This window comes from Cyprinodon variegatus, unplaced genomic scaffold, assembly GCF_000732505.1.
Source record: "Cyprinodon variegatus isolate N-32 unplaced genomic scaffold, C_variegatus-1.0 Scaffold126, whole genome shotgun sequence".
Lineage (NCBI taxonomy): Eukaryota > Metazoa > Chordata > Actinopteri > Cyprinodontiformes > Cyprinodontidae > Cyprinodon > Cyprinodon variegatus.
In genome coordinates this window covers 1,292,177-1,305,699 of record NW_015150579.1, presented here as the reverse complement: position 1 = coordinate 1,305,699, position 13,523 = coordinate 1,292,177, and the positions used below count along the sequence as shown (strand labels likewise).

General features: G+C 37.1%; 1 protein-coding gene across 7 annotated transcripts in view; it reads left to right on the top strand.

Annotated features, from left to right (window-relative positions):
• Nucleotides 1-12,350, top strand: part of LOC107085506 (testis-expressed sequence 2 protein-like) — a 41,557-nt gene extending 29,207 nt beyond the window's left edge. For 4 of the 7 annotated variants that reach the window (XM_015375849.1, XM_015375848.1, XM_015375850.1 and 1 more), the window contains 5 exons: nucleotides 6,426-6,552; nucleotides 7,980-8,093; nucleotides 8,295-8,507; nucleotides 8,941-9,061; nucleotides 10,571-12,350. In XM_015375849.1, coding sequence (XP_015231335.1) covers nucleotides 6,426-6,552; nucleotides 7,980-8,093; nucleotides 8,295-8,507; nucleotides 8,941-9,061; nucleotides 10,571-10,690 — 695 coding nt within the window. In that variant the 3' untranslated portion in view covers nucleotides 10,691-12,350. The remainder of the gene's footprint in view (nucleotides 1-6,425; nucleotides 6,553-7,979; nucleotides 8,094-8,294; nucleotides 8,508-8,940; nucleotides 9,062-10,570) is intronic. The other 3 variants (XM_015375855.1, XM_015375854.1, XM_015375852.1) reach the window with 3 other exon arrangements.
• Nucleotides 12,351-13,523: the final 1,173 nt, after the last annotated feature.

Below are 13,523 nucleotides of genomic sequence, written 5' to 3'. Positions count from 1 at the left end.
TACATAGGGAGTGCTTTTAGGGTGCAGCATAGATTAGCCTTTAGCGTATAACCAGGCTGGATGTCTGCATCATAAGTTGACATTAACCCACCATGTAGAGCTAATTTGGGGCTTGGATTTTTTCTAAAATGGTACAAATGTTGATGATTAGTTTTGTTTAATATGGTTGCAAACCTTGTAAAATGCAGTGCATCACATTTAGTAGTTAATGGAGCATTCAGATGTGGAGCCTAGCTTTGCATCCTTTTTGTCATCATTATACAGTCTGACCCTTAATTGCCTTTACATTGGCTGTTGTCTTCCCTGTTTTTCCCTCTGCTGTGGCTTTTCTTTTCATCCTCTTTATGTGAATATTCTCTCCTCACATCTCAGTTTTCACTCTTCTACTCGGCGCCATGAGTCACTGCCTCATTTTTATCACCATAGCTCTCATATAACCCTTTAATGAGAGCAGGAGTTGATTGCATCCCTACCCAGATAGCAAAAGCTTTTACTTATTTACAAAAACAGTTTGACTTGAAATACCAGATAAAAATTAGTCATAATGCTTGGATCATTTTGAGACCGTTTCTCAGACACCACCTACAGAGTGTCCATTTCTACTTCTAAAAAATGACTCTTTACACATTTGAATGAAGCTCACTAAAGGCTTTTTGATACTCATCCTCGTGAATGTCTCTTTCTGCAGTTGAACCTTCAGTTTAACAATCAGTTCGCATGAGCTGCAAAATCCTCAAACAAAACAAATCTGTTATGTTTAAAATAAATCAAAATGGCAGAAGTGCTTCTTTTCTCAGCACATCTTATGTTGGTCTTTTGTTTTTCTTGTAAGCTCATTCCTGGAACAAGATCACTGATTACAGTGGATCAATGAACCTTGTGATCATTTCTCTTTCTCATCAGTTTTTTTCTTTTAACTCGATCTACATATTGAACCGCACCCCTTGTAAAACCTCTCCTCTCTCAACATGACGTAGTGTCTTATTTTATAAGTTTTGTGTTTTTTTTTTTCTTCCTTTTTTTTCTTTAATTATTTTCTCATCTGAGCGCATATTTTTAGTAGAGTTTCTTTCCAGAACCAGGTAAGAGAACGCCCTTGGTGCAGCAAGTTGGTCTTTGTGCCATGCAACCCTCCCCCTCTAACCTGATAGTCAGACAAGACTCAGCGGTCTGTGCAGAACCTACTTGTTCATCCTGCCTGACTGCTTTAAGGACTTTCTTTTTCTTTTTATACACACTGCTTTGCCAGTTCTAATTTGAGTTTACTTCAGGCTTTGATTTTTTTTTTCCTTTTAACTTTCCTTTCCTCTTTGCGCTGTACTCACCTCTGACTGCTATTATATGGCTCACCCCAGTTGACGTCATTGCCACAGAAAAGTTTATTTATTTTTGGTTATAAGCTACTTAAGGTGTATTAATTTACAATAAATGTATTAATCCTGCATTTCATCTATTTTAAGTAGCTATAGGTTTAAGCCCTCATAACCAGTAAGTGGTCTTATTCCATTTAACTTGCTTGTTCAGAATGAAAGCAGCAACCTCTGTGTGACCTTGGTGCACATTTGTTTCCTTAAGTTGGCAGCAATGCTCAGAAGCTTGAAGAAGTTTCTCAGCTTAATCACTGAGCTACTATTTTTATGCATTGCCTGTTGTAGCTTGAATGAGAAACTTATAGAACAATTATCTAAATATTATATACATTTTCAGTGTAACTAACAATTTTGATCTGCACCGATTAGATGTTCTGTACATGTATAGTTTTTGAGGAATCCATAATTTTGATGTTGTAGTTGTAGGTATGATCTTTCATTTTGCATATAAAAATATGCCTTGGCTGTTTAACTTTATCCAGTTAAATTACCCAGTCTTCAAGCTATTGTTAGCTGTGACATCTAATTAAATTGCCTTATTTATGATGCATAAAGTTATGAAACAGCCATGTATATGTCTTTTTTGCTTTTTCTGGAATTTAAATTCAGAGTTTGCTGCCATCAAGTGGAAGAAACAGGAACTATAAACATTTATAGGGCGCCTCATACTGTACCTTAGCACTGTACACTTTTTTTTTTTTTTGTCAATAAAAGGCTCCAAGAAACTGACATAATCTTGTGATACTGTGAGAAAAATTCAGCCTGTCAAATGTTCGGACATCGTCACAGTTTAAATTCACATTTCTGGGGCGTAAGGTATACTAGGCTATATGGTACAGCTCCACTAGGGAAGGAAAGGAGCACTTTGTCTTTTAAGCCATAGAGGGACTAAAAGATCCTCCGCTCACCCTGCAGCCACAACAAGTGACCTCCACCATCGGGTATCAACGTCGATATATTTAGCTGGATCAGTGACTTCCTCACCACCACATCCTAGGAGGTGAGAATAGAAAATCTTGTATCTGCCCCACTCATCTTAACCACTGCCACACCACAAGGTTGCGGTCTCAGCCCTGCCCTTTGCAGCTTATTCTCACACACTTTTTTGCTATTGATAGAATAAACATGGTTGTCACGTTTGTATCTAACAATGATAAGACACTAGAAAGAACAGGCCCACAATCTGACAGTGTTGCTCCAAGTACAGTTTTGACTGAACACCTGCAAGTCCAGAGAGCTCATAGTGGACTAAAGGAGGTCCAGAAGGACTTGACACACTCCATTCTGCATACATGGGGAGGTGAGTGTGTGGACGGCATAAAGTTTCTGGGCAGACACATTTCATCTGACCTCTGCTGCAATAGGAACACCTACCCGGGGGAGAAGAACAATATCAATTCTTTCTTCCCAGGAGATTGAAATTGACTTGTCTCTGTCCACAGCTTCACAAACTTTCATGGAACCACAATTGAAAGCATCCTATGTCTCAGTGTGGCTGTCTGGCATGAGAGCTGCAGAGCACAGGAGAGGAAGGACAGACGGCACAAGGGGATTGGGAAGTGTAGTCTACTAGACATTTGACTCGTTTAGGCGGCTGCTCAGGAATCTTTTTTCAGAAAAAAATAGACCCAGAAACAGCGTCTTTCCCAAAACTGTGAAGACAGTCGTACCCCTCCTTGCAGAATTTAACATACCCTGCTGATAAATCCATTAAACCACTGGCCCATAGACTGTTTCTACTCAAGCTGCACTTGAGAGATAAATCAGTAATACCTAAGTTTTGTCCATGTATTTCGTTTTCTACTTCATGTGCATTTTTTAAATTTGCAACTCGGTAGACTTGACCAAAGCATTTTGCACTGCATTCAGTCTTTTACTCATTCACTCACACACTGATGGTGGCAAACTACATTTTAGCCACCGCTGTCCTGGGGCTCACTGACGGATGTAAAGCTGCCGTACACTGGCGCCACTTTCACCCCAGTGGCTCGGATTTTAACATTTGTCAAAACTTCATTATGTTTACATGATGATAATATACTTTTTTCCCTCTGCGACAGTAGTTTTATTACAAAATACAAATAAATAAATGGTGCATAGGGGGTACATACATTTTGTCCACATATATATTCCCTTATTTATCAGGATTATTATACAGGGTTATTGCACAGGATATTAAATTGTAAATGTACATTAGATATTGCACAGGTTATTGCCGTTATAGTATGGGATTGTAGAGTCTGATGAGAGCAGGGATGGATGACCTGTGGTAGTGCTCTTTTTTTTTTTTTTTACAAAGGGTGTAAAAGTCTTTCACTAAAGGAGCTGCTTAGCTCCTCTACAGTCTGGTGCATGGGGTGAAAGGTGTTGTCCATAATTCCTCCACTGAGTCCGGATTGCAGCCCAGGACAGAAATGGCCCTTCTTACCAGCTTATTCTGTTCTGCCCTGTGCTGCCTGGGGCCCAGCAGATGACAGCGTAGAGGAGGCCACCACAGAGTCAAATGAGGTTTTAAGCAGGGCCTGCTCATTCCAAAGGACCTCATCCTCCCCAGGAGGTGGAGTGGGCTCTGGCACCTCTTGTACAGGGCATTGGGGTTATGAGTCCAGTCCAGTTTATTCTTGACGTGAACACCTAGATATTTGACACTCTTCAAGGTTTTATGTCCTATCCCTGGATGTTCTCAGGGGAGCGAGGTGGGGGTCATTAAACATATTTTTCTTTTAGGAAATAAGGCCCAAAAAAAAAATATCATTACTAAAAGTCTTATTAGTTTTGCTTTCCTTTCCATTTTAGTCACTCTCTATGTTTACATGGACAAAAGTAATCTAAATAAATGTCCTAAACATGTGTGCTTTATGTATTTCTGTCTAAATCTTGATCTGATTCATCAGGTGTGGTTTATGCTGATTGACAATCAAACTGCATGTGTGCAAATGTTTGACAGGATAAAGTAAGTCTGAATGAGGCACGCTGACCTCAGTGCATGTATGCACCCTGCATCAACATGCCATATCTGTTCCTTGTCTGGCTAATCGATCTGGCTAGCTGTTATCAGAATATTCAGATTGGCTGACTCATACTTAGTCTGAGTGACCGTTTTATTGCAACTACTAATGATTATGTAATCAAGCTATTATTTGTTTTGTTTTAACCAGAATACGTTTTAATCTGATTGTGAAATTTTGTGTGTAATCAAGGCTAATGATACGTTTTAACCTCTGTTTTCTTTTACCCTTTCCTATCTTTTTCTTTCCGTTCTGAGATATTGCTTCATCTATTTATTTTCTCTTTGCTTACTTTAATATTCCTTGTTTCTTCTCCTTCTCTCCTCCACAGACAGCTGCTGCCAAGCCATAGAATAAGCTTAGAGTTCAGTGTAATAACTGAATTTGGAGGACATTTTATTGGAAGTTAGATTTGGTTAAATGTTGTCATGTGATTTCATTTAGCTTTAGTCACTGGAGCTGCCAAAGTCTGCACAATATACTGTATAATAGGTGCTATACTTTACCAACGATTTAAGCCAAATGAACTTGGCTAATTAAATGAGAGAGATATACCTCATTCCCCTAGGCAGAGGTGTCAGATGTAGTCACATTCTTTACATAAGTAAAAGTCGCACACTTGTGTTAAAAAATAAAAAGACCTTTACAAAGTAAAAGTACCGAATAAACTCCTTTACCTAAATGAATAAGAAGATATTGCTGGCTACTTTAAACCTTTTTAAAACATCAAACACATCACAATCACAATGAAATGTATTTATTTTTATTTCTAAATGGGACTGCATTGGCATTGTTCTGGTTAGGAGTGTCCAAAAATATGAAGACCTGTAAAATAAAGTGACAAATCTAAAAGAGCATGCGTAACCTTGGAGCTGCAGTAGAACTGCTGAAAATGGATTGTGCTGAAAACGGAATGGACACTTCAGTTGCCATATTGCATTTGTGTTTTTTTTATTTTTTTTATAAGTATCTAACAATTTTTTTTTAAGTATTTTCTTCTTTTTGTGTTTTTAATTGATTTAGGTCATCATACCATCAAAGAAAGCCCTGTTTCTATAGCAGTTGAACCATTATATTAATAAAAAAAAACAACAACTTTAAACTAGCCTGCATATGTGCAAAGAGCTCCTAGGTTATAGCTTTTATTAATTTTATTCAACAAATGTTTAATAAATTGAACTTATTTCTTTATGTGCCATAGTTTAGTCGCACATAAAGAAACTGAAGGCCGCATATCATTTGAAGGTATTCCATGTTGAGAAAAAGATTTTTACGCTTTTATCTTGTCTTTAAAAAGATAAAATGCATTATTGACCAAAATACTGTTTCATTGTAAATCCATCAAAGTGGGATCAGTTGGGTCACTTTTTAGCAAATAAACATGTGCATGGGAGGGTTTATACATAAAAAAAGAAAAAAAATGGATAAATAACTGTATCACTACTAACCAGAAAAGTTTAAAGAAAAAATATATAATTGGGAAAAAAAAAACAGTTATAACATTAAAACAACATAAAAAAAAAACAATGAAATAAAAAACATGATTAACTTTTATATAGATAAATTCAAGTTTATATCATTGTGTTAAGGTCAGCAATGTCAGGGTATTCATCCAGCCACTTTGCGGCAAAGACTGCTGCTTAACTTGCGATTTAAAGACTACTACTTTTGCACTTTTTAATTTTGAAAGACAAAAGAAAATTCTTCAGTTACAAAAATCATATTGCATTTCCCTCTGTGACTTTAAATGAACTTAAAATGCCTAGATTCTTTGGACTCAGATATACAGTGAGCCTCTATAGATTTGACAGTGTCATTACTGAAGATATGCAATAGTTATAGTCCACTTTAAATGCGATATCGGGAAACCATACAGTCTTGAGCTCATTTATACCTGTATTCAGCCCGTCTCCATGGTAACATGTTAGTGGAAGGTGTGAAGGGTGTTTTAGGCGTCTAACATATACTAAATAAACAGCTTGCGTCTGTAATCATATTTATTGGTGTTCTTCTTAAATATTTCTAATGTAGACTTTACATTTTTCAGGTCTATGGTTTGACTTAGAGGTCTCCTACAATGGCTCCTTCCTGATGACTCTGGAAACCAAGATGATTCTCAATCGTCTGGGAAAGGATGGAGAAAGTCTCCGCTTGGGGGAATTTGGCAAAGAGGGGTAAGATGGATGAAATCTGTCATAACAGACATTTCAGAATTGCTTTGTTTGCATTAAATGATACATACGTCTCGTTCTGGGAAAGCATTGCCTCTCAACTTATTACTAAGTGTTCAAAATCTTTTGTGTTTTTCATCCCTTGTTTAATCTTTCTTCTCCTTCCTGCTACTCTTGTCTTTTTCTGCGGCTGGTAATTGGATGTTTCCTCCCTTGGTGAGTTCTGCACAACTGTCAGTCTAATTGTTGGATTATCTAACACCTTCTAAAACTTCATGTGTTCGATAATTATTACTTTGATGGTCAAAACAACAAATTCTCTAATATTTGTCTGTTAAATTACTTCTCAGCAATAGCTAGTTACCTGCAGTTCAAATTCAGTGAAACCCTGGCCGTTTCTCAAGTCACAAAAACTTGAGTGTGGAGTCGTGTACTCGCCAAGTATGTTCTTGAGAAGAACCCAGGAAAGTGTGGACTCTGGGAGAGCGGGAGCACGCAGGATAAATATGGGTCAATTGGAACAGGAGCGTGCTCGACTTTTACCTTCTGTTATTAATACTTTATTGTCTCTATATAATAGTAAATTCTTACTTTTTTTATTTATTGGGGGAATAATAGTTAACACAGTCAGATAAACACGAATCAAATGAACATTTTGCCAAATAGAACAAAAACTCTCCATCAGAGCCAGCGGCTAGGCCAAGAAAGGGCTGCTGCAGATGGGCTAGGATTAGACCTGGCTGCCGTCACTCTCGGAGCTCTGCTGGTTTTCCGCAGTGCTCTCAAATTTGCAGATTTTTTTAATAAATTTCGCTTTAAATTAGTAAATAAGCCATATAGTGATGCTTAAAAGTATAATGTTCTTGTCTCAAATGATCTTAAAACGTACTTTTTTTGAACGGCAAGAGAAAAGATAACTTTTAACTTAATGCCCAGTGCTCTGTGAGAGCTCTATTGAAAGCTGCTGCTGCCGCAGTGCATGCTGGGACAGCTGTCAATCTCAAGAACAGACGAGTCTGCTCTGATGCATGCTGGGTAAAGAGGGAGGGGCGAGAACAACATCCAGGGACTTTGTCCATTCTCGGTCATCTTGTTCTTGTGAATTGGAACAGGACTAGTGCTGAGGCTGATGATGTTTCACGAGCACATGAGAACGCACAAGTAAACATATTGAGAAACGGCACCTGTATTCCCTCCAAAATCATTAGTATTGTGTCACAAAGGTATTAGAACCTGGACTGGAAGAACCGGGCAGTGCAAATTGTTACGGCTACCTTATGCTTACTTATTGGTTTTCAGTGGGTAGATTTGAGTAAACATCGATACAAATACCTCAACATTCAGTTAAAGGATATAGGTCATCATGATGGAGCCAGAAAAGCACACAAGCGTGTGTCTTAGCCGTTAATGTTGGTTTTGTTTGCTACCAGGTACAGGCCTCGTACCTACTGCCTAGCTGCTAGTGATGAAGAGTCATCAAGCGCAGGTTCATCTGATGAGGAAGATTCTTCTGACCTTTCAAATGATTCAACTGGAGCTGACAGGTACCACTGAGCGTGTCAACAAACTTGTTCTACTCATTTAATTTTCAGAATTACAGGTTATGTAATATAACTATTTTTTCAAAAACATAATTCAACAAGGAAGAGAACCTCTAGAAAGGACTATCTGATGGTTGTTTTTTCACTGAAAAAAGAAACCCATTGATTTAAAATCTCAATCAAATCTATTATTGTTTCTTGCTTCAGTCTGGTGGGCGGACATAAGCCAAGCAAGATCATGCGCTTTGTTGACAAAATTGCCAAGTCCAAATACTTCCAGAAGGCCACGGAGACGGAGTTTATCAAAAAGAAGATGGAGGAAGTGTCCAACACACCCCTCCTGCTCACTGTGGAGGTTCAGCAACTCAGAGGAACGCTGGCTGTCAACATTCCTCCTCCTCCCACTGACAGGATTTGGTATGTGAAGCCAGTCAGATCTTATTGCTGCTTAATCATTAAGAAATTTTCCACAAGCACCAATCATTTGTTCAGATCGGTTAATTGTTATTCATCGCATTAGTTTCTTTCCTTTAGACAGAAAATAAATTATGTTCGAAAATAATGTTTTTAGGATGACTACCAATAGCGTGTTCATTATCTCTTAGTGTCAGACGCAGATAAGTCACAAGTGATGAGTCACAAGTGATACATTTCTTATTCATAAATGAGCAAGTGTCAAGGTGTCTATTGTTAAATAAGCAGAACTTACACCCTACTATACAAACTCCAGTTTCAGAGTAATTTTCTTTTTTTTCCCCATGTAGTTAGTAATGCATGTCTGACCCCTGGTGGTAACAAGTGTACCCATTTTCAAATGTTTGCAAATGATTCTGGATGTTCTTTACTTAAGGTATGGCTTTAGGACTCCACCTCACCTGGAACTAAAGGCTCGACCCAAACTTGGGGAGAGAGAAGTGACTCTGGCTCATGTTACAGACTGGATTGAGAAAAAACTGTACCAGGAATTCCAGGTATTACCGAAGACGACTATTGTTGATTACTTTATTGTTTATTATGAGGATGAGTTTTTTTTATTAATATAGAAAATTGGTGCTCATGCTAAATTGACATATTTCAATAAGTTTGTTTGAACTAAAAACCAACAAAAAAATCTATTATTACATGTATTAATTATATTGTAAATATTGTAAATACTCAGGTAAATTTAATATTAGCTTTTAAAAGGTTACATTTGTCAGAAATTTAAGTATAAGCAGACCTGGTAACTGGCTGGCTTATAGAATAGAATAGAATAATTCAGTTTTATTGTCATTGCACTGTCACAAGTACAGAGCAACGAAATGAATTCTCTGCATTTAACCCATCCCTTTGGGGAGCAGTGGGCTGCCATTGTGCGGCGTCCGGGGAGCAGTGTGAAGGGTCTTGCTCAGAGACCCAAAGTGGCAGTCTGTGGGAGTGGTAACAGAAACCATAACTAACAGTACAGAAAGAGAGCGAGCAAGTGCACCACATACTGGTTGGGAGCTTGTAGCTATATTATTGCTCTGAATGCGCTGTTTTCAGCAAAGGGCATGTTTTTAGACTCTCTATATGCCATTCAACATAATAATTAATTAAGTCAGTGGACAATTATTTAAATATTTAATTAACCCTGATTAAATATGTCAGCCCTGCTATTATTGTATGCAGTAACTTTAAAATTTACACATAGCTCTTAAAGTACATGTAAACTTTGATAAAGTAGTTAACTGTGAAGTGGAAAGAGAAGTTTGCAGGATTTTAAAATGTTTCTATATAGAAAATCAGAAGTCTTTTTATATAGTTCCTCCCATTGTGGAGTACACAACAATGGTTCTAACAGAGTATTCCTTCTGAGCATTGATCTCTGTAGCTCCTCCACAGTTACCATGGACCTCTTGGCTACTGCTCCTTTTCTACCCAACCACTCTGGGTGGAAAGGGATGTTTCCTACTTTCGTTTTTAGGTCACAGACTGAAGAGTTCTAAGATCTTTCAACCTTGATATATTATTTAATAACTTAACTCAGCTTTCAACTTCTCTAAATCTTTATCCTTGGCCTCGTTCCTCATATCCTTGGTAATGGTTTCTTATCGCTTGTGCTATTGCATAACAGTTTGATTTAGTGTGAGATAAAACTAACACTCTCTGATGCTACTATTTAAGTAAAATCTTAAGGCATCCTGTGGAACTGGATTTTATATTTGGGGCATCTTAGTTATGAACATTATTAACTTCCTAATTATGCACTTAATGCTAGCCTGTAAATTATTTTATGCCTTGTTTTTTGCATTTCACAGTTAAGTAACAGTTGTGTGTGTGTGTGTGTGTGTTTGTGTGTGTGTGTGTTTGTGTGTGTGTGTGTTTGTGTGTGTGTGTGTGTTTGTGTGTGTGTGTGTGTGTGTGTGTGCTTTCACTGAGTGAGCTGAGTCAGATCTGAGAGGAAACACAAAGCATTGATGATAATTCAGCTTTGTATGTCATTGTCTATCCTGTTTTAGAAAATCCTTGTAATGCCAAACATGGACGACGTGTGGCTGACCATCATGCACTCTGCCATGGACCCTCGCACTGCTGGCGGACCCTTAGTCAGCCCTCCGGGGAACACAGAGCCATCTTAGCACAACCTGGACAGCAAACCTAAGCTTCGGAGATTGTTTACAGTATTGCCTAAAGCTTCTGGGGTTTAATAATAAAAACTCAAGCCAAAGTCTTCAGGCACTGTTGTCACAGAAAGACATTCCCCTAGAAAGTTACTGTCAAGCGTTCTAGAAAAGAAATGCTGCGGTTCTCTTGGAACCAGGTTAAGTTGACCAAGTCAAAAACTAATAGCATATTGTTGCTTGCTGCTATTTTAACTTGTACTCCTCGATGTAAAGAACCTATTGATGAGTTACAGTTATTTGGAGGAGAGTTGGGGTTGGCTCTTTGTTCATTCCTGTTCTCAAGGTAATAACTCTGATTATGATTATTCTAAGTATGTCCTATAGGCAGAGACAGGAACGCATTCACCAAATACCTTACTAGCTAGCTGATAGTGGACGAAAGGATCCACTGTAGCTTCCCTTTAGAAATGCAGCACATTTAGATTAGAATGACCTTTAAGCACCGGACATATCAGATGTTCTGTTGTTTTTGTAAGACACCTGAACCTTATTTTTTCTTTTTTTCTTTTTTTGGCATCAGGTATTAATTTACAGTATTTATTTGCTGTGACCAGACCTGAGCACCCTGTACAACTGCCAAAAACGTTTTGTTTTTATTTTTAGATTTTATTTTAATCCCACTGATGCCATACTTAAACTATTGTAATAGTTAATGGGTAAAGTGGTTATGGTATGATCTATTTTATAAATTCTATACATGAGTGACCACACACAAGCACAATATGTACAATAAGTGCTTCTTGGGCCAAGATCTGATTCTCTATAGGGACTATATGAAAAATTATGTCTGAAGAGTACAATGCCTCTAACACTCTGTTGAATGTATTACAGGAACCTTTTTTGTTTTTTCTTTGCAGAAAACTTTCTTCCCAGTCAAAGTTAGGCTGGGTTATGCAAACAATTGCACAATTTTTTTTTTTATTCTTTTTTTTTGTAATGATAAACACTATCTCACTTTGCATATCTTTTTCCACACGTGACTGATAATCCGTATAGCTAATGAGGTAGCACACGATGCATCTTTTTTTGTGTGTCATCTGTTGATATTGGGAGAGATCGTTATTGATCAGCCTGAAGTGTGCTTTTAATAGACTACCTGCTACACTCTGTGAACAGAGGGTACTCTCAATAACGTAGCTTTGTTTTTTGTTTTTCAAGGAATGTAGCTACAGATTAATTACTGAAGAAATATTTCTAAACCAAAATCCTGTGGGGTCTGATTCTTATGTGATCTAAAAATTATAAAGCGTTATCGGCTCATACTGGGGAGTGTGCTACAACTGTGCATGAACTTTGTTTACAGGACTTTATGTTTTATTTTAGTTTGGTAAAGCACCGTGACGATAATTATTGTGTTGGTTATTTTCCATTTTTGCCTTGATTCCAGTTTACATTCATTAGAAGATGCTTAAAGTGGGTTATGGCTTCGGTTTTTTGTCTATTTTGTGGTATTATGAGAATGAAACAAGATTTTTCAGAAATATTAAAGAAGTAATTTGTATCTGTGAGTTATAAATTGCTTTTGACAAGTACATGTAATTTTATGGCCAATATTGAGAAGGCCAAAATTGATTCAACATGTATCTGCCTTATTTATAGAGCAAAATAAATCTATTAATTGATGTCACAATGTTTTGTTGACTTTTCTTCTGAATTTGTCCTCATGGGGCAATTTATTTTATATCCTTTTTAAAGTTCAACTAAATCCTTCATTTTTTTTTTTATTTTTTTTTTTGCTTCAAAAAGAGGTATTTTATGTACTTCAAAGTGCATGGTGGCCTACACATGCTTGTCACCATTATAGTATTGGGACACATGGCCCAATACATGGCCCAAGATGAGTGAAGGTAATTCAGCAACAGTAAGTTATGCAAATAGATTTCAAGGATGTTAAGGCTTCTTGGTATTGAGATGAGTTCTGGTCTGCTTCTCTCTCTGGCTTCGATTTTTGCAGGTGGCTGCTTTTGCCAACAAAAAATACATGTTTTGCTCTGTTTTGGCAGTCCGGGGAAGTCTCATTTGATTGGCTACAAACTGCACCACAGTAGTTCCAAACTGTACTTCAAAAATTTGAAAAGAGAAAATATTGATTTAAAGACGCTGTTTTATTAGGCTTATGTAGGCCTAAAAGGAGAATTGATGGTCATCAGTATGATGATGACCATCAATTCAACTATTAGGCCTACATAAGCTCAAGAACATTTCATTCTTGATCAGCCTTTATAAAAGCTTGCATTTAGGAGGGAAATGGTGATATGTCCACCACACATGGACCTATATGAGTTAACGCATCTAGATGTGGTAAAGACAAGTTTCTGAAACAAGTAGCCTAATCTCCATCTCTACGATATATCTATTTCAACAGTAATGACGACTTAGCAATAATTAGTGGTATTAGGCCTATAGGTCTGCGTGTTTAATCTTTTACACAAAACATTTTTAAAAATAAAGTATAAAATAATTGTATTAACTATCTCATGCATGAATTATGATAAAGTCCTTCAAGTTTTTTTTAAATACATTTTTAAAACAAAGTATCAAAAATAAAAAAATTTCTATCTTTATTCTATAAAGAAGTATTTATCTGTCCACTCAAGTGTACTTTGCTCATTTTATACTGTAAAAACATCAATAAACCAACCAAGTTGCATAGATATAGTTGCAATTTAGTTTTAAAGTTTCAAAGAGGTGTTCTGCAGGAACGCTGGTTCCTCTACTCCATTCAGGCCTCTCTATTTGAGCTCTATTTATAAATGCAAAAGTTGTAAACATACTTTTTTTTAATACA